This window comes from Sinocyclocheilus grahami, unplaced genomic scaffold (genome assembly GCF_001515645.1).
Source record: "Sinocyclocheilus grahami isolate Dianchi unplaced genomic scaffold, SAMN03320097.WGS_v1.1 scaffold114.1, whole genome shotgun sequence".
NCBI classification, from domain to species: domain Eukaryota; kingdom Metazoa; phylum Chordata; class Actinopteri; order Cypriniformes; family Cyprinidae; genus Sinocyclocheilus; species Sinocyclocheilus grahami.
In genome coordinates, this window is record NW_015505293.1 from 344,361 (window position 1) to 365,191 (window position 20,831).

General features: G+C 37.3%; 2 protein-coding genes across 3 annotated transcripts in view; both read left to right on the forward strand.

Annotated features, from left to right (window-relative positions):
* The window catches only part of amacr (alpha-methylacyl-CoA racemase), a 13,341-nt gene extending 1,707 nt beyond the window's left edge, over positions 1-11,634 (forward strand). For both annotated transcript variants that reach the window (XM_016277619.1, XM_016277618.1), the window contains exons 3-6: positions 872-1,015; positions 2,015-2,175; positions 9,278-9,464; positions 10,754-11,634. In XM_016277619.1, the coding sequence (XP_016133105.1) occupies positions 872-1,015; positions 2,015-2,175; positions 9,278-9,464; positions 10,754-11,163 (902 nt within the window). In that variant the 3' untranslated portion in view covers positions 11,164-11,634. The remainder of the gene's footprint in view (positions 1-871; positions 1,016-2,014; positions 2,176-9,277; positions 9,465-10,753) is intronic.
* A 2,540-nt stretch (positions 11,635-14,174) lies between these two features.
* Positions 14,175-20,831, forward strand: part of LOC107589269 (membrane-associated transporter protein-like) — a 10,598-nt gene continuing 3,941 nt past the window's right edge. The window contains exons 1-3 of the mRNA XM_016277665.1: positions 14,175-14,280; positions 14,415-15,092; positions 19,290-19,836. Of these exons, the coding sequence (XP_016133151.1) occupies positions 14,642-15,092; positions 19,290-19,836 (998 nt within the window). The 5' untranslated portion in view covers positions 14,175-14,280; positions 14,415-14,641. The remainder of the gene's footprint in view (positions 14,281-14,414; positions 15,093-19,289; positions 19,837-20,831) is intronic.

Sequence of the window (20,831 nt, forward strand, 5' to 3'; positions counted from 1 at the left end):
TGGTTCGCTGGAGTCCCAAAGCTTTAGAAATGGCGTTATAACCTTTTCCAGACTGATAGATCTCAATTACTTTCTTTCTCATTTGTTTCTGAATTTCTTTGGATCTCGGCATGATGTCTAGCTTTTGAGGATCTTTTGGTCTACTTCACTTTGTCAGGCAGGTCCTATTTAAGAGATTTCTTGATTGCGAACAGGTGTGGCAGTAATCAGGCCTGGGTGTGGCTAGAGTAATTGAACTCAGGTGTGATAAACCACAGTTTTAACAGGGGGGCAAACACTTCTTCACACAGGGCCATGCAGTTTTGGATTTTGTTTTCCCTTAATAATAAAAGCATTCATTTAAAAACGGCATGTTGTGTTCACTTGTGTTATCTTAGACTAATATTTAAATTAGTTTGATGATCTGAAACATTAAAGTGTGACAAACATGCAAAAAAATAAGAAATCAGGAAGGGGGCCAACCCTTTTTCACACCACTGTGTATATATATATATATAGTGATACAAGTACAATAAAAAAAAAAAAAATCTAATATATTTGTTTTTATTTTGTATTTGTCTAGTTCTAATAGTGAATAATGTTGCCTCTGCTAATCTTAATTATTATGGCAATTCTGATAAACAGTAATTACGCAAAATAAATCAATGTTCTTTCATTTTAATGCAAGATAGCACAGCGTGTTCTGTCACAATTATTTCTTTTTGTTTGCATATGAATTATTTTTTAATTTTTTAAACAATTACCCTCTGTCCATATTGCGCATTTTGTCTAAATAATTATAGTTGTTTTATTGAAAGCATTGTTAATTAATGGGGGGGGGGGCTTTTTTCCCTTTCATGCGTCATTATTTTATTTCTTTGGTATAATTAAGGTGTTATGGAAAAGATGGGATTAGGTCCTGAAGATTTACTAAAAGAGAACCCGTGCCTGATTTATGCTCGACTCACCGGCTACGGTCAGAGCGGATCCTACGCCAAGGCTGCCGGGCATGATATCAACTACCTGGCCATGTCAGGTAATTTGCTAATCGACCAAAAAGAGGTGCAGTTTTAGCTTTGTGGTGTCCAGTGCTTATGTTATAGATTAATTTGTTTCTATAAGCTACAGAATATGTGGAAGCCTGAATTTGTGCAGGATTTACAGGCCTAATGTTCTTAATATATTCAGGCATAGCGACAGTAAATGTATTAATAACGTATGTTTCCGCTTCGAATCTTAATTTGAAATTACGTAACAGGAGCTGTTAGACAATGCAGTCATTATTACAATAAAAGCTTGCATAAAGTTTTATTCTAAATAATAACAGTTTCATTTGGGTTCATTTTTTTGGCATAAACTGATAAAATGTGTATGTAGAATTAAATTTAAGTTGCTTTGGTAAAAGTATCTGCCAATTTAAATTAAAGCCATGTGTGCACTAATGTAAGATCATCCTGGCAGGTGCATTTCAGTGTTGCGTTCATGCAAAACAACAACACCAGGTTTGGTCTTGAACCACTGATGCGGCATCACCAGACATATAATTCTAAACATATTATGCTTCTTTTTTTTTATTAACACCAACTACCATACATTGCCATGGTACTATCCATTTCTTTTAACTAAATGGGAGCGTTTTTCAAGTTTGATTGCATTTTTTAGCCCTTTTTTGTTGATTTGCTTTGACCTTTTATGTGCTAACAGAACAATACACACTTGTAATGTAATTATCTTTGATGACATTGACCTTTGCGAAGTCTGTGTGTGTTAAATCCAAATTATTTAATGGCTTCACTTGTAATAATGCCCATTGTTCTTTTGTTTTTGTTAATTCGCTACACTTTTCTTATCACCACTTAACAGGCAATACTATTTAAACCAGTTTAAAAGCCCAGAGGATGGAAACAAATGCAAGTGGCTTAATTGGTGATATTTTTAGCTGACCTTTAACTGTGATTTAAAAATAACTGTTACAGTAATTATTCAGCTATTCTTCAGCTCTCAGGATGTCCCTGTCCCTCTCTGTCCGTAATAGGGTTGCTGTCCATGCTGGGCCGTAGCTCAGAGAAACCCTACGCTCCATTGAATTTGGTGGCAGACTTTGCTGGAGGAGGTCTCATGTGTGCATTTGGGATTGTGTTGGCTCTCCTGGAAAGAAGCAGGTCAGGACAAGGCCAGATAATTGATGCCAGCATGGTGAGATACAGCACCTCATCTTAAAATAGGTTCCCATTGACAAATTGTTATTGACTTCTCTTTGAAATACCAGTGGAACAATTTTCTGTTTCCTAGAGACTCTTTTGAATGTAATAGTTTCCTGGGCTGGTTAGCTGAAGCTAACGAGTGACTGGAAAAAGAAGCACTTGTGCTGGCTTGCTTTCATTCCATACCATCAAATTTATATCATTCTGAGGGTGTCATGAATTGTTTTTCCCCCCACCGTGCTAAAAATCCTTTTCCTCTTCTAGTTTTGACCAGCCACTGCATGGAATGAGGCAATTACAAGCCTTGTTTATCTCAATACGATTGCCCCATGTTCTGAACAGTCTGTCGATAGTTTTCTGCAATCTGGATTTTCCAATAATTGCTTGGTTTTTCCTTTCAAGTTGCTTATATTGGCACTATCTGTTTTCATTAACACCGCTACGTGTGAGTACGGTTAGAGTAGTTATTTTCCAAGTAAGGATGACCCATTTAGTTAGGAATTGCAAATATTGTGGTCTAGCCCATTCTCCAATGGGTCCTTGAGAGCTTAAATGTTCCTCCAAATCAATGTACTGTAATTCACTTTGAAAACCCCCCCAAGAAACTAAACCGTTTAGCTGTTTATTCACAAATATTAAGCATTTAAATTTGGACCTGTGGTTGAAACTGAAATATTTGGTTGCAAAGCTCATCATTAATGCTAATTAATAAAGTATGAAAAGTAGGGCCGCTGAGAAGTAGGTCACTCAAGCATTAGAAATTGAAATATTGATACCATTTTACAGCTCGCTGAGAATCTCATGCTTCATTGGTCTCCCCTATATTTTTAATCATTATTAAAATGTTTTAATTATAAAAAAAAATCGTCATAGTGGTTGATTATAAACCCTCACAGATTTACATTTCCTACTGTTATTGATATTTGTAAAAATGACATGCTTGTATTATTAGCATCTGACATTTTCTGAGGAAAGTGTTTGCTCAAGAGCCTGTATTGTGTTCTTAGAGCCCTTTCATGGTGAGAGAGTCTCTTTGGCTTGTAAAGTCTACATCTACTGGTGATCAGCAAGAGAATCATGTGATGTAGCTTGTAGAATGCTAAAAACATTTATTGAGTCAATATAAAGTTAACAGAAAAAAGGAAAACTCAATTCAAGTTTATTCACATAACACTCTTCACAATATTGTTTCAAAGCAGCTTTACAGAAAATGATTGTTTCAATTTTTTCAGTTAGGAAGTATTCTTGTTATTAGGCAGTGAGTGCATCAAAGTAATGTCCTTATGGTACTAATATACAGCTATAATATAATACATGCATGTTATGTGGTTAAAGTCATATGTTCAGTTAAGTAGATTCAACAAACATGTTAGGCAGCAATTACAACTTGTGCTTGTAATGATTACAATATAAGGATAATGTTTGACAGTTTTATACAATGATTTATAGTTGGCATCAATCTGAAGTCTTTGCAGAGTGACTTAACAAGCTAAGTAATAATAAAAAGAGTATTGTCATATTTAGCCTATTACATACAGTGCCTTGTATTCATACCCCTTCAATTTTTCCCCGTTTTATGTTGCAGCCTTATGTTAAACTGCTTTAATTACTTTTTCCCCCACATCAATCTACACACCATACACCATGATGAGAAAGCACAAAACAGATCTGTGACAACTTTGCAAATTTATTAAAAATAAAACGCATTGCTCAGTACTTAGTTGAAGCATCTTTAAAGCCTCAAGTCTTTTTGGGTATGATGCAACAAGTTTTGCACGTGTGCATTTGGCAAATATCTGCCATTCTTCTCCTCACCTCTTCACCTCTCAAACTCTGTCAGCTTGAATGGGGGCTGGCTGACATTTTCAGGTTTCTCCAGAAATTTTTGATTGGGTTCAAGCCCTGGCTGTTTCTGGGCCACTCGGAGACAGTAGGCTTGTTTGAGATGAGCGAAATCTGCGCAGAACCGATCACCGGTGATCACCGCGAGATGCATGCCGGTTATAAAAGTGTCCGAGTTACATCCAACTTGCTCTGATGTCACGCTGACGTGTGCCAAAAAACTCTCGCGACGGCGAGGCGGCTGTGTCAGATTGTGCAGTTGCTCTCCACCGACTGCGCTGATCAAAAGCATGATGGGAAACGACTGACTGACGACACAGCTTAATGACCATTGGTTCAGACAACCGTGATGCTGCGTTCTCTTCTAAAATGTTACATTTTTTATCTGATTTCATGTGATTTATGTATTTAAATTATGCTTGAATATTCCCTAACACTATGACAGTGTGATCTCTGTGTGAGATATGTGATAGTTGTCATATTTCTATAAAAATCAAACTTTGTCAAAAATCAAAAACTTTATTAAAGTAAAAATGGATGATAAATATGCCTTTCGTATGGAATTAAATAGCAAGCACTTTGAGTGTCTTGTTCATCTTATTTATTTTCATATAAAAACAACAGAGCTAAAATTATATCATATTAATTAGCAACACAGCACGTGAGTGTGAATAATGCGATATCTGCCTTTGATCTCGTAGTTATCTTCCACTTCGAGAGCTCAAAACTGTCCGTCTTGACTGCGTTTATTTCACTCCTCCCCTCACTGCAGCCGCCTGCTCTCGCCTACATTTCAGGCGAGGTGCAACTCAAACAAGCCTATTCACAGAGTTGTCTATAAGCTACTCTTGTTGCGTGCTTAGGGTCATTGTCCACGTTGGAAGGTGAACCTTCTGCCCAGTCTGAGGTTCTGAATGCTCTGAACTAGGTTTTCATTAAGGATATCTCTATATTTTGCTGTGTTGAGTTTTCCTTCTACTCTGACGAGTCCCTTAGTCCCTGCCGCTGAAAAACAGCCCCACAGTATGAAGCTGCTACCACTACACTTTACTGTTGGGATGTTAATGTGCAGGTGATGATCAGTGCCTGGTTTCCTCCATGCATGATGCTTGGAATTGAGGTTCATCAGATCAGAGAATCTTGTTTCTCAGAGTCTGAGGGTCCTTTAGGTGCTTCTTTGTTAATTCCAAGTGTGTTTTCATGTGTCTACACTGAGGAGAGGATTGAGTCTTGCCACACCACCATAAAGCACAGATCGGTGGAGTGAGGTTCATCAGATCAGAGAATCTTGTTTCTCACAATCTGAGAATTCTTTAGGTGTCTCCAGTCTAATCAAGGCCCTTCTCCATCAATTGCTCATTTTGGTCAGTTTGGTCAGGAGGCCAGCTCTAAGAAATTTGGTTGTTCCAAATTTCTTCCGTTATGGATAATGTAGGCTACGTGCTTCTGTGAACCTTCAATGCAGCAGAATTTTTTTTCTGAACTCTTCCCCAGATGTGTGGCTTGATGCCATCCTGTTTCTGAGCTCTACAGACAGTTTTGACCTCAGGGCTTGTTTTTACTGTGATGTGCATTTTCAGCTGTTAGACCTTTTATTGAGAGGAGTGTGCCTTTCCAAATCATACTCATTCAATTGAATTTGTCACAGGTTAACTCCATTTGAATTGTAATAACATCTACACGTGATATGAATGCTCCTGAGCTAAATTTCAAGTGTCCAAGTATGCAATGGAATAATTTCATTTTTTTTTATTTCTAATAAATTTGTTACAAACCTGTTTTGTGCTTTGTCATAATGGTGTATGGAGTGTAGATTGATGTGGGAAAAAAAGTAATTTAAAGCTGTTTTTAACAGAAGGCTGCAAAATAACAATGTGAAAAAAAATGAAGGGCATGAATACTTTCGCAAGGCACTGTACACGACATTTGATGTGTATAATTATATTTAATAATTGTAATGTTTTTCTTTCCGTATTATTAATTACTCTAGTGAGTAATTTCCTTTTGTGTTGAATCATCCAGCACACATAAAGTCTAGTTCACACTTGCTGTGTTAAATCTGTGTGTTAACCCTCTTGGTCTTTGTTGAAGCAGTTGGGAAAAAAAGCTATTTAAGGTTTGCTGGCACATTGGTCAGTTCTTTAAATGCCCTGTTTTGTTCATGCTGCACTAGGTTTTCTTTGCTGGGAAAAAAAAAGACGATTAGCAATTGCTATTCTGCTTGTTAATTAAATATGACATTTCACTCAGCCCTAAGTACATTTTTATGCGTTAGAAAACCTGAACCAGACGATGGAGCTCCAATTTGACTGAGGTTATGTCATTTACTCTAACGCAGTTTGATCTCTGCCACTTTAAGCCCTTAAGGAAATAAACAGTGGTAAATATAAAGCGTAATATGTGACAATCCAATATTGAAGCACCTCTCAGATTAGCAATTCAGACCTGGAGCAGAGCTGCAGTGCTAGTGGAGAGTTTCTCCTGATAGCCGTGTGTGCTCCAAGCTAATGTCAGTGTGGGCAGAAACTGTGGTAATGATGATTAGATATTTGCCTGTTAGGCAGTAAAGATATCTGAAGCACGTTCCCCGTGAGTCACCTTGCTGCTTTCTGATAAAGTCGTTTGACATTGACTGCCGCTTTTAGCGACGTCATGTGATATTAACCCGCAAGGCAGGTAAATAGTTTTTCACTTGCATGCCAATTTGGATGTATTATACCCTGCAAACTTTATGCTGTTAAAAGTTTTTAATTTAAATACTTATTAGAAATTAAAGAGCTGGCCTGGGTGTTTCATTACAATTTCATAATTGTGTTATGCAACATTTGTTTTGGGGCTGTGTAATGTACACTGTCGGTTTAAATCCCAAATATTGTTTGACCACTGTCTTCTTCACATTGACATCCAAACAAATGAGCCGTAATAAACATTATACATTACCTCATTATTTTTATAGAACTATAAATATTCCACTTTGATGCGTAGGTCTTTTTCTGATCAATATGAAAGGTGGAAGGATGAAGAAATAGTTTGAAGCATATCATGATAACACATTCAGTATTAGGCCAAGCGACAGGTGTCTTCTGGGAGAGTGACTTCTTTATGGTCAGGCCAATCAAATGCGCAAATAGAAACCCAGATCGTCAACGTCTATTTGAAGGCTGGGTTAACTGGGAAATATATGAAGTATATCCACATTAAAGTTAATTTTGCAAGGTCACAGTCTTTGAAATGCATGTATATTTATTTTTATGCATCAGTCTGGAGGATTTGACCTAAATCTGTGAAAATGTTTCTGAAACACTTGCTACTGGCCCTTTAACCTCAGCCTTGATGCCAAATTTGTCATTCAGAACTGATTCAGGTCAAGATCTAAGTGCCATAATTCTTTAAAGGGGTCATGTCATCCATATTTACCATAAGTCTACTTATGCTTGTGAGTTTATTTGAGCAAGACACAGTCATATTCTATTTTTTTGTTGTTGCCAGTTTCACCCTTTCTCTAAAGTAAACAGCCTTTTTTTAGCCATTTCCCTTTGAGAAATGTCACCATTGCATGTGAAATTATTAACTGCATGCATTACTCACACAACCTTTGAGAGTTTATTGTGGTGTCATACATAGTTTTTGCCATCCCCATCCTTTAAGAACTGCCTTTGTGAAAACTGTACAGTATTACACTGTGACTGGTTCATAAAATCAGTGCTGAAATATGCCACACAAACTATTTAAATCAAACTGAAACATCAGGGACCTTGTTAAAAATAAATGTAATCCATTTTTCATAAGCGTGGACAGTCATGCATTTGATGAATTCAGTATATCGCTGCAAAATTAACTCCGTTTTTGATGTTTAGTTTAGATAAATGCTTTTTTTAAAATATCTGAAGGTTACGTTATGTTTTCATAGGACATCAAGCTTTAATATGCATACAAGATCAAAGACATTTTGATTACTCATGATATGGCTGCTTTTGAGTCGTGCTGTGCCATGTGGAAATCAAACCGCTGCAAACCTCTACAGAACTGCACGCTGTTTCACTGTGGTGTGCTTGTATTATAAAGTTGCTTAAATCCTCCCGTCATACCACATTTCTGTCTTGTTCAGTGCATTCATGTATATACATTTATGTGATTATCTGCACTTTCCTGCATATAAATTTATTATAAACTGAATTATGTGACCTGATGAATATGTACAACTCCAGCTACCCCTAATGAGGATGTAGCCCTGCTTATTGGCAAGCATTGTGGGTTAAAGGGTTAGTTCACCCAAAAAGGAAAATTAGCCCATTAATTACTCACCCTCAAGGCATCCTAGGTGTATATGACTTTCTTCTTTCAGACGAAACCAGTCAAAGTTATAGTAAAAATGGTCTTTGAGCTTCCAAGCTGTTTAATGGCAATCAGCGGGTGTTGCAGTTCATCAGTCCAAAAGAAGTGCAATAAAGCGCTTCCATCCATAATAAAAAGTGCCTCACATGGCTCTGGGGGGTGAACAAAGGCATCTTGTAGCGAATCAATGCGTTTTTGTAAGAAAAATAACCATATTTAAAACGTAATAATCGCTTTAATCTAGCTTGCGCTCACTGTTATACACGGAAGCAGTTCCGGGCTGATGACGTAAGACGTCGACATTGCGCATGCGCCGCTCAGAAGTGACGAACGCGGAAGCACAGGGGAGAGATCAAAACAAAACAACGGTCATGAATTAGAAGTACAAAATTAGGATTTGTAAAGAAGAATGTTGGAGGATTTCGATATAAGCCAAAAGGAGACTGGTTTTCCTTTGCTAAAGTAAGGAAACTTTGCTACCTTTGCTCCTGTAAACAAATGATGCGCAACGCCGACATCTTACGTCATCCTCCTGGACCTGCTTCCGTGTACAACTGTTGGCACAAGCTAGAGTAAATTGATTAATAAGCTTTGAATATGGATATTTTTCTTACAAAAACGCATCGTTTCGCTACAGGAGGCCTTTGTTCACCCCTCGGAGCCGTGTGAGGCACTTTTTATTATGGATGGATGCGCTTTTTTCACTTCTTTTGGACTGATGAATTGTAACACCCACTGACTGCCATTAAACAACTTGGAAGATCAAAGACAATTTTTAATATAACTCCGACTGGATTCGTCTGAAAGAAGAAAGTCATATACGCCTAGGATGCCTTGAGGGTGAGTAAATAATGGGCTAAATTTCATTTTTGGGTGAACTATCACTTTAAATGAGTGATGCTTGTGTATATGTGTAGGTTGAAGGTGCAGCATATGTCGGCTCCTTCATGTGGAAGTCTCGTAGCCTCGGCCTGTGGAATCGTCCACGTGGGGAAAACTTGCTGGATAGTGGCGCTCCATTCTACGATACGTACCGTACGTCTGATGGAAAGTACATGGCAGTGGGGGCGATTGAGCCTCAGTTCTATCAACAGTTTATTCAAGGTCAGTATATTATATTTCTTCTTAATATGGTCCTGTAGTGTCATCTTCTGATTATAAAGGATGTTCTCATGGTGTGAATTGCTATGAATGCTTGCTGTCTCATTCAGAATAGTTGTATTTTGTTAATGGAAAAATCTGAAGTATTTACAGGCAGCTACACAAACACCTGAAATTCCACTCTTTTTTTCATCCGTAAAGAAATTATCAGTCACCATAGATGTTTTAAAAATCCCTTATCTTAATCTTTGATAATCTTAATTTAAGACAATATGGTTACTCTTTATTTGAAATATGGTTACTAAAGTTTATCTTGATGTGGAAAATACATCTTTAAAAAACCATGCAGTTTTTTGATAGGAAAAATTATGTGCAAATATTAAAATTAAATCTAAAAATGATATTTCTTCTTAGTTTAGTTTTTTTTTTTTTTACATATTCATTTTATTTCTTATTCTTTTTTATTATATTCTCTATATGAACAAATATTTTTGTTCATTTCATTTTCTTATTGTTTCTTATATATAATAAGTGTGTGTGTGTGTGTGTGTATTCTCATTTTTTCATTTTAAGATCTTATTTAAATTTTTTTCTATTCACGTCTTTTCTTTTTATTTTCTTGTTCTTTTTAATTATATTTATTCTCCTATTTTTGCACTTTATGGTGTTAATACTTTATTCTCATATTTTTGCATATGTTCTTATTATTTTTTATCTCTCTTCTCTTTTTTGCATTTTTTGTTTTCTTTTGTCTATTAAATATTTATTCTTTTATTTGTGTTTTATTTTCTTAGTTTATATATTTATATAATTATACAATGTTATTTTCTTATTCCTTTATTTCTCTGAACACAGTACACAATGCGCATCTATACATCTAGCTGCTTTTAATTCACCTGAAATAAACCTGAATGACATCGGAGTACAATTAACCACAAGATTCTCAGGGTCACATTGTTCTGTCTACATGGTTGTCAATTTTGCGCAGGCATGCAAAGATTAGGGAGAAGCCACGGGATGCTTTATTAGTATGTGCATAGGGATTCATCCTACGTCCTGATGACCCAAGTGCTTAATCTTGCTTTGAAACCATAATAACTCTATTGCTATTCAAGTTTGACCCTCAGTAGAAGAATGTCTCCTTATAAGTCACCTGCTGTGGCCAGTGTAATGCACTAATGGCTTCTGGATTCATAGTCCTTCATGATCTCTTTGATCTTTGTCCTCTAAACTTTTTTATTGATTGTTTTCCTCTTTTTCTATCTCCCTCATCTAATTCTCTCTCACCACAGGTTTGGGCTTATACGATGCTGACCTGCCCGCACAAATGAGTGTATCGGATTGGCCGCAGCTCAGGCAAACATTCACCCGGGTGTTTGCCAGCAAGACGCAGGAGGAGTGGAGTCGAGTTTTTGATGGGACAGATGCCTGTGTCACCCCTGTGCTGTCTTTGGATGAGGTACTCTCTCACCCCCACAACCAGGCACGGGGGTCATTCTTCAAGGACTCTCAGGGGGAAATTAGCCCTCAACCTGCACCCGTTCTGTCCCGCTCCCCTGCGGAGCCCTGTCACTCCCGGGACCCCTTCATCGGAGAGCACACTCGCTCTGTGCTGAAGGAGTACGGGTTTGAGCAAGCGCAAATAGAACAGCTCTTATCTGCCGGTATTGTAGAGTGTAAAGAAGCTAAAGCGCGTCTGTAAATCAAAGACTCTGACTGGAGAATCATTAAACTTTGTGGCCAATGATGCAGCGTGGGAATCTGAGCACTTGAACTCCTCTGTCTTGTTAAGTGAGTGTGAGGGGGCATTTCAGAACAAAATTACTCTCCCTTGTGAATCACTGGGTGCTGCAGTGGAAGTGGACTAAATGATCCTATGCTTTTATGTTAAGATGTCCAAAAAAATTCAACTCTCATTTGTAATTGCTGTAGGGAAAGTCAAGTGAGATTAAATTAAAGCCTATTGCAAATATTCTGTATTAATCTTAACATCCTTATTTTTGTCAGCAACATCATCAGTCTTTCAAAAAAGATATTCAACGTTCACTTATTTTTTAAGACCGTTTTGAATTAATAATAGTATTGTTGAGGGCATTTTATTTGTAGTTGATTAAAGTGTACCGCTTTTGGTTGTGAATTGAAATACTTGACTAATAAGCGCCTTCAGCAAGAATAGCTGAGTGTGAGTCATAGACTAACTAACTGAGTGAAATATTTGCCTTTGCCTAATTATTAGGGAGCGCTGATGACCCAAGATAATGGTATTAGGATAAAACCAATTAATGATTCAGCTTAAGATGAAGTTTTCTGTCATAATATCACTAGTTGTATAAAAGTGTAACACTTGGTGAACACCGTAGTGGTCTTTATTAGGTCGTTTTTGTGTGGCCTGTATTTATTATAAGTAATGGGGACAGTAAGGTTTTTGCTTAAAGCCAATTCACACTATACCAACAGACGCAGTCAAACGGCAACAGACACATTTGTCGGGATTTGTTGGATCAGTGTTTTACCCCGTCTGCAGCTCTTGGCATTAGCCAGCACTTATTTTTGCTGACTGAACATAAGGAACTGCCATTTTTCGGGTCTTGGAATGTCTGAGAAGTGTTGTAATGTAATCTGGTGACCATCAGCATTGGCCCTGCGTCTGTTAGTGCGGTGTAAATTGGCCTTTATGCTCATCAGGGATATAATAAAAACAGTAATATTGTGAAATATTAGTGTAATTTAAATAAACTGTTTTAAAGGGGTCATGAACTGAGAAATCAAAATTCCCTTGATCTCTTGACATGTAAGAGGTCATTGTACTATTAAAACATCCTGTAAGTGTCAGAACTCAAAACTTTCTTGTTAGTCTAAAAACAGCTTATATTGAAGCCAGTCTGCCAAAACGACAGCTTGTGGAATGTACTATATGATGTAACCGTGTGGATAAGCACCACATCCGCAGAAGAAGATAGACATTGCCGCCTGTTTAGCCACGCCCACTGATTCACACATGTAGTGTTTACGAGAGAGGCGAACGCAGGTCTACGCAGAAACCAAACGATAAGGATGCTCTGAAGACAACAAGACGCTGTGAAGTGCCAAGTTGTGGAAAAACAGTCTTTGCTTCGCCTTCCTTCTGATCCCAACGTTAAGAAAGAATGAATAAATGTTATTTTTAATGAAGTGCTAGACCGCGACAGTAAGAATTCGGTCCTTAGTTCACTTCATTTTACCACGGATTCGTTTACAAACAAGGCACAATTCGATGCGGGTTTTTTCAGAAAGATTGAAACTAAAAGACGATGCTGTGTGTGAGTAACTTTGTAAAAAAAGATCATTTGATATGTTCTGAGTATTTAAGCGTTTTCAACCTAAATCACAGCAGTGTTCATCTGTGAAGGATGTAGGCTGTCAAACATACACAACTATTAGCCAATCATAGCAGTGGGCATTTACTTCAGAGTCTACAATCTGCCAAGCCTATTCAAACAGAGCATTCTGATGAAAGGGGTCAAAAACAGGACAGAAAATAGCCTATTCTAAATTGTTTTTTTATGTAAAAATCTTGATAACATTATAAGTGGACCTCAGAGAACAATACAAAATAAATAAACAGTCCATGACCCCTTTAACATGTTATGAAGAGCAATTTATTTCTGTGATGGCAAAGATGAATTTTCAGGTTCTGATGAAAGGGGTCAAAAACAGGACAGAAAATAGCCTATTCTAAATTGTTTTTTGATGTAAAAATCTTGATAACATTATAAGTGGACCTCAGAGAACAATACAAAATAAATAAACAGTCCATGACCCCTTTAACATGTTATGAAGAGCAATTTATTTCTGTGATGGCAAAGATGAATTTTCAGCTGCCATTACTTCAGTTTTAAGTGTCACATGATCCCTCGGAAATCATTTTAATATGCTGATATGCAGTTCAATAAACATTTGTTATTATAATTAATGTTGCAGACAGTTGTGCTGCTTAATATTTTTTGTTGAAACCGTGTGAAAAAGAACGGAATAATGTTCAAAAGAACAGAATTTATTTGACAGAAATGTTTTGTAACATTATAAATGTCTCTACTGTCACTTTTGATCAATTTAATGCATCTTTTCTCAATAAAAGCATTCATTTCTTAATAAAAGTCTTACCAACCCCAAACTTTTAAACAGTAGTGTATTTTCAAATTAAGAAAAGAGGCTGTACAGATCAAGACACATTTTCTGATCCTTGAAGATTGAGATAAAAATAATGAAATTGTAAAGCAGTTTTTAAAACTTCAGTTTAAAAAAGTTTAGACTTTAAAGACTGCATCTGGCTTCAAACAATACTTCTTTTGATAACATTCTGAATCATCTTTTCTCAATTCAAATACTACTAGTAAACCCAAAGAATGAGTTGCATAAAAATATTTCATAACTACTCTAGCCTGAAATCGATTCTCATTCACGTAGAAGATATGTGTGGAATGTGGCATTTTAATCCATGTGGCAACATCTGACCAGTTCCCTGTGATCCACAGCTCAACCTCTATAGATTAAGTCTGAGGGAGAAAGTAGATGATGTTCTTTGAGAAGCTCACATGATTTTTGAAGAGACTCAGTGAAAGTCTCATGACAGATTTGAGTAGACCAAAGCAGCAGGAGATAGCCGTGTGAATGGAGAAGCAGCATTGCGTGAGGTTGTGTGCTTTGACTCTGCTATAAATGCATTTCCTTCTTTTTTTTCCAACCCCCTTGAAGCCGTCTGCCAAGGAATCACATGGTATACGTCACTTGTTTTACCCTAATGGGCCATCCTGCCATGCAAGACCACAAAAGGATACTTGTTAGTTCTACATTAACATTTTTCTAACATTTACATTTCCCCAAACACTCTACTGTTCTCTTTATCTGATAGATATTTGCTATTACATTAACTACGAATTGTTAGTTCTGAACTTCTAGCCTGTTGTAACCCAGCAGGAGCAAGAGAAGAACATCCACAGCTCATAATCTTCGTCACGTGCTTACAACCGACTCCACCAGCGGCCTTTGGCAACAAAAGCAAGGAAAAAAGTGAGGCTTACTTCCTTGATCTCAACCAGACGACCACCTCCTTTTCTTCTCAGCTCAGCTGACATTGTAAATACTAGTTTGGAGCTTTATCGTTCAACTATGCAGTAGGAATTAAGCGTTTCAAGACAACTATGACTCTTCTAACCGAGGACCAGCCTTGCAGGTTCTCCGCACCGGACAGCCCACTCGCATCCATGGAGCACTACCCGGTGGACTCAGGGCCAAAAGAGGACTATTTGGACTGCATGGAACCAGCTGTGTTTGGAGCGGTGGAACCTCCGAAGCACTCCAGAGGAAGGCTTATCATGCACGGCATGGTCATGTTTGGAAGGGAATTCTGCTATGCTGTTGAGGCAGCGTTTGTCACACCGGTGTTGCTGAGCGTTGGACTCCCCAAACACCTGTACAGCCTGGTGTGGCTCATCAGCCCTGTTTTAGGTTTTATCCTACAGCCTGTCATCGGCTCGTCAAGCGACTACTGTAGGTCCCCATGGGGCCGAAGGCGACCGTACATACTCTTGCTCGGGATTATGATGTTAGTTGGCCTGACTTTATTTTTAAATGGAGATGCGGTCACAGCAGGTAGGTGCAGCCTAAGTAAATTATGAATCTGTCAAGATTATGAAACCAGGAGCTACTTGTGTCTAGGTTGGTAGTTAAAGAATCTACCGTTGGCAATGCAATTTTTAAAACAGTTAGCAAATTTTATTTGCTCTCCCTTGACCATTAAAAATATTGTTAGGATGAAGAAAATAATGACCCAGGAAGGAATGCTAAGCAGATATAGGAACTTCAAATAACCACAAAAGTACTGCATTTTTCACATTATATCAAATAGCTTTTTTTAATGACCAAAGGAGATGTCAGTCAAAAATAGTTCTGTGGAATATAACACAGCTGGACATTGCATGTTTTTTTTTCTCTCACAGCATTATGGGAATCTTTACCTATTCCTACCATATTTCTTATTAAATACTACAAATCTAGAATTGTAATCATTTGAAATAAAGAGTACTTGTTAATTTACCAAGCACACACATTTAAAATACTGAAGAAAACTCCTGTTTTCGTTACTACAATTAGGTGTTCTTTGGCAAAAATGATTAGCAAATTTTATTTGCTCTCCCTTGACCATTAAAAATATTGTTAGGATGAAGAAAATAATGACCCAGGAAGGAATGCTAAGCAGATATAGGAACTTCAAATAACCACAAAAGTACTGCATTTTTCACATTATATCAAATAGCTTATTTTAATGACCAAAGGAGATGTCAGTCAAAAATAGTTGTGTGGAATATAACACAGCTGGACATTGCATGTTTTTTTCTCTCTCACAGCATTATGGGAATCTTTACCTATTCCTACCATATTTCTTATTAAATAGACCAGCCGAAGAACAGCAGAGTCGTGGTAGAAAGTTTGGAGATAGTATTAAAGTAGCTCAGTTTAAATGTATTGTATGAATTGCCCTTACTATGGAATAAAAAATACGGGGTGTCTATTTACATTTAGTTAAAAGTGGCTGTAAATCATCAGCTCCAGTGGCGCAGATGGATAAGCGTGTATCGTTGGCTTTTTGACGGAATCGTCCCGGGTTCGATCCCGTCTTTTGCTGAACTTTTTTTTCCTCCCTTTTCAAATTCTTCCCTGTATAAGTTGATTGACAGATGTCTCGTCCAGTCAGCGGTGAGTAATCCCAAACCAATGGCGCTGTCTCAAACTATACCTACCTCTTCCGGTTTGTCTGATTTGTCGTTGTGTTTTCTGACTTGTTCATTTGTTTTCGGATTTGTTGTTGTGTTTTCTGACTTGTTATAATATTGTCTGAATTGTTGTTGTGCTTTCTGAATTGTTATTTTGTTTTTTAGATTTGCATTTGCGTTTGTAATTTTGTTATTTTGTTTTCAGAATTGTGATTTGTTTAGCACTTCTCGGCCACCGTAGGTTTAGGTAAAAAAAAATAATAGCACAGCCATGTTATGACAAACCCTCGCCATACTGTAAGTGCTGTTAGCAGTTCCACCAGAAAAACACAATGGCTCCTGTATTTAACACGTGTGATGTCTGAAAGATTTCCTGCTGATTCAATAGATGAAGAATGAATATCAGTGCTGAAAATCATTCTGTGGTCTCAAGTCAGTCGCTGAAGTGAGTAATAGATAAATCAAAATTCCTAACATATGTAATGTGACAGAACACATTGTTTTTATATATAATGGCAGGAAAGATTTTTCAACAATTTGTAAAACTACTACAGAAACCTTTAACTTCATTCAAAATAATTTTTTGATAAATAAACTTCCATAGCTTGTTTTGCCTCATGCACATTATTCCATTATAAAAGTCACTGTTGCAATTAGTGTAGCAAGAGCTAATACATTTGAATTCCTTCCTAAAACAAGAACAACTCTTATTAAAGGTGACATATCATGAAAATCTGACTTTTCCAGGTTTTTAGTGCTATAATCATGTCCCTGGTGCATCTACCAACCAAGGAAACGTGAAAAAGATGAACCCAATCACTTTGTTTTGGTAAGCCTTTTTTTGCAAGCATCTGAGAAAACGAGCGCGTCTGATTTCGCTCCCTTGGTGACGTGGCAAAGGGATCTCATTATAATATTACCGCCCCTTAATCTGTAAACTTCCACTCAAGGCACGTCATTGTGTTTTCGCAAGCGACGATGGTGTACCAGCTCTAATGCCATGGCGAAAGTTTGAGCAAAACATGCTTACTGTTCTGTCTTTGGCTGCACAGATGAGCACAGAACACTATTTAGTCCCAGCCTCAGAGGAGACAAGAGAGCAGTGGATTTGTTTAGGCTACTGTATATTGCTGCTGCCAAGCAAATCTAAAATAAACAAGCAATTTATTTCCCAGCTGTTTACCTTCACAGACATAACCGACTGTTTTTGTAACTCGTGTGTTTTTAACGTAAACTTGTGTGTGAATGAGAACTTAGTTTAGTACTCCCATGCTGTGACAGCAGCTTTCTGTCCGTGTGCTTCGGATGTGTGCGCTCAGAAAACCTTATATCTGAAGTTTAAACTCATATGGTTTAAAATGCATGATTTCAGCACGATAATCAGAACCAAAACAGATGTTTTTAGCATATATGAGCTGTAATGGCGCAGCTGTATTCTGGAAAAGGAGGCGGGAAGCAGCAGCTCATTTGCATTTAAAGACAAAGGCCCGAAAAACAGCTTGTTTCTGCTTCCACTCAAAATAGGTATTTTCAAATTTATATAATAAATGATCTGTGGAGTATTTTGACCTGAAACTTCAGACACATTCTGGGGACACCAGAGGGGGCATAATATGTCACCTTTAAAGTACTTTTAGTGCTTCATCTTACATTTGGAGAAGCATTTTGGTTTTTACAAACAGAGCACATCCCACCGAAACTTTTAATTGCATTTGATTTTCCGAGTGTGCTTTTTCACTCCTGTATTTAACACGTGTGATGTCTGAAAGATTTCCTGCTGATTCAATAGATGAAGAATGAATATCAGTGCTGAAAATCATTCTGTGGTCTCAAGTCAGTCGCTGAAGTGAGTAATAGATAAATCAAAATTCCTAACATATGTAATGTGACAGAACACATTGTTTTTATATATAATGGCAGGAAAGATTTTTCAACAATTTGTAAAACTACTACAGAAACCTTTAACTTCATTCAAAATAATTTTTTGATAAATAAACTTCCATAGCTCGTTTTGCCTCATGCACATTATTCCATTATAAAAGTCACTGTTGCAATTAGTGTAGCAAGAGCTAATACATTTGAATTCCTTCCTAAAACAAGAACAACTCTTATTAAAGGTGACATATCATGAAAATCTGACTTTTCCAGGTTTTTAGTGCTATAATCATGTCCCTGGTGCATCTACCAACCAAGGAAACGTGAAAAAGATGAACCCAATCACTTTGTTTTGGTAAGCCTTTTTTTTCTGAGAAAACGAGCGCGTCTGATTTCGCTCCCTTGGTGACGTGGCAAAGGGATCTCATTATAATATTACCGCCCCTTAATCTGTAAACTTCCACTCAAGGCACGTCATTGTGTTTTCGCAAGCGACGATGGTGTACCAGCTCTAATGCCATGGCGAAAGTTTGAGCAAAACATGCTTACTGTTCTGTCTTTGGCTGCACAGATGAGCACAGAACACTATTTAGTCCCAGCCTCAGAGGAGACAAGAGAGCAGTGGATTTGTTTAGGCTACTGTATATTGCTGCTGCCAAGCAAATCTAAAATAAACAAGCAATTTATTTCCCAGCTGTTTACCTTCACAGACATAACCGACTGTTTTTGTAACTCGTGTGTTTTTAACGTAAACTTGTGTGTGAATGAGAACTTAGTTGAGTACTCCCATGCTGTGACAGCAGCTTTCTGTCCGTGTGCTTCGGATGTGTGCGCTCAGAAAACCTTATATCTGAAGTTTAAACTCATATGGTTTAAAATGCATGATTTCAGCACGATAATCAGAACCAAAACAGATGTTTTTAGCATATATGAGCTGTAATGGCGCAGCTGTATTCTGGAAAAGGAGGCGGGAAGCAGCAGCTCATTTGCATTTAAAGACAAAGGCCCGAAAAACAGCTTGTTTCTGCTTCCACTCAAAATAGGTATTTTCAAATTTATATAATAAATGATCTGTGGAGTATTTTGACCTGAAACTTCAGACACATTCTGGGGACACCAGAGGGGGCATAATATGTCACCTTTAAAGTACTTTTAGTGCTTCATCTTACATTTGGAGAAGCATTTTGGTTTTTACAAACAGAGCACATCCCACCGAAACTTTTAATTGCATTTGATTTTCCGAGTGTGCTTTTTCAAAGCAATCTGCTGTGCTTCCTTGCAGGTCTAGGTGGAGCCTGTGGATACCTGATTGGAGCCATGGACTGGGGTCACTCTGCACTTGGTGTCATACTGGGTTCAGAATACCAAGTTATCTATTTTTTCTCGTCATTGACCTGGGGCATTTTTCTCACCATGCACCTTTTCAGCATCTCAGAGAAACCACTGATGAAAGATCACAGTTCAGACTCTTGTCCAGCCGCCTCACTGCTCCTGGAAGACCCACATCATAACGGCTACGGCACGGTACACAAAGAATCACCACCTCTGCCTGAAATGAGGCAGCGCTCGTTTTCTGCCCTGAGTGAAGCCAATGCAGTCACGCCCAGTGCCAAGCAGCCTAACAGCGAGGTTGGTCATTTGTGTTACCTTGAATCCCTTTCATGTGGCTTTTATTCTTGGCTTCAGCCTGCACCCAATTTCCCCTCACATTTTAATGACCTGTTTCAGACCTTGGAGCATCAGCCTTTGTGAGCTGTAATTAGGCTGCCACTGGATACTCATGCCTTTCACAGAAACAATTCCTTGTTTGGTCGATAATGAAAATCAGCACATGCTTTTTCCAGTTGTTAGAAATGCAACAAATGATGGCATATTAACAGGTCTTTGTGGTGAAGTGGTGATGTTATAATTACTTATTATGGCTATTGTGTGTAACTTAATTAAGTGTGAAAAATGTACACGGCTCTCAAAGTTCACACTATATTTTATTAGGTCATTAAGTAATAAATCAGGCCCAGGTTTACCATTAAAAATAGTAACATAGTATAGCATCATATAATGAGACAATATATGTGTCTCATTATATGGTAAAATATAATTTTCTAAAAGAGTCAAAAATTCTGAGACCACTATAAAAATGCTGCTGTTTTGTATTTGCATTAGTAAAAAATATACTAATAAATATATATACATTTTTAGCAGAATAACTTAAACAAAAATTTGAATAATAGTCATTTGAACGTTTGTTATTTATCATCAATTGATCAAATGAATAAATATTATAAATTTATTATTAATAAATTGAATTGGGTAATGACCTAAAATAGTACAGAATTTTGAAAATGTTTTGTTTATAATGTCTTTTTTCAACTTTATTTACAAATATATTGTAAATCACATATTTTAGAGTACCCCAGAGTATATCTTGGATCATCATTTTTCACTTTTTCAGATCATCGTTTAAATGCTTCTTTTGAATCATAAAAATGAGGCATGCTCTTTGTGAAACCTCCGCTGTGGTCCTTAACCATATTGTCAAATAGTTAGACTAACCTTCAAAGTGCATCAGTTTATTTCTGTTTTAAAGTGCGTTCTCTTATCCCAGTATAATGTGCAGAGACAACTATAAGATCTTCATACTGCATGAAGTTGACAGGTTTGTGAAAACCTGATGATTCATGTGATCTCTATGTTTTATACACTATAAAAAATGACCGTGAATTTAACGGTAAAAGACTGTAAA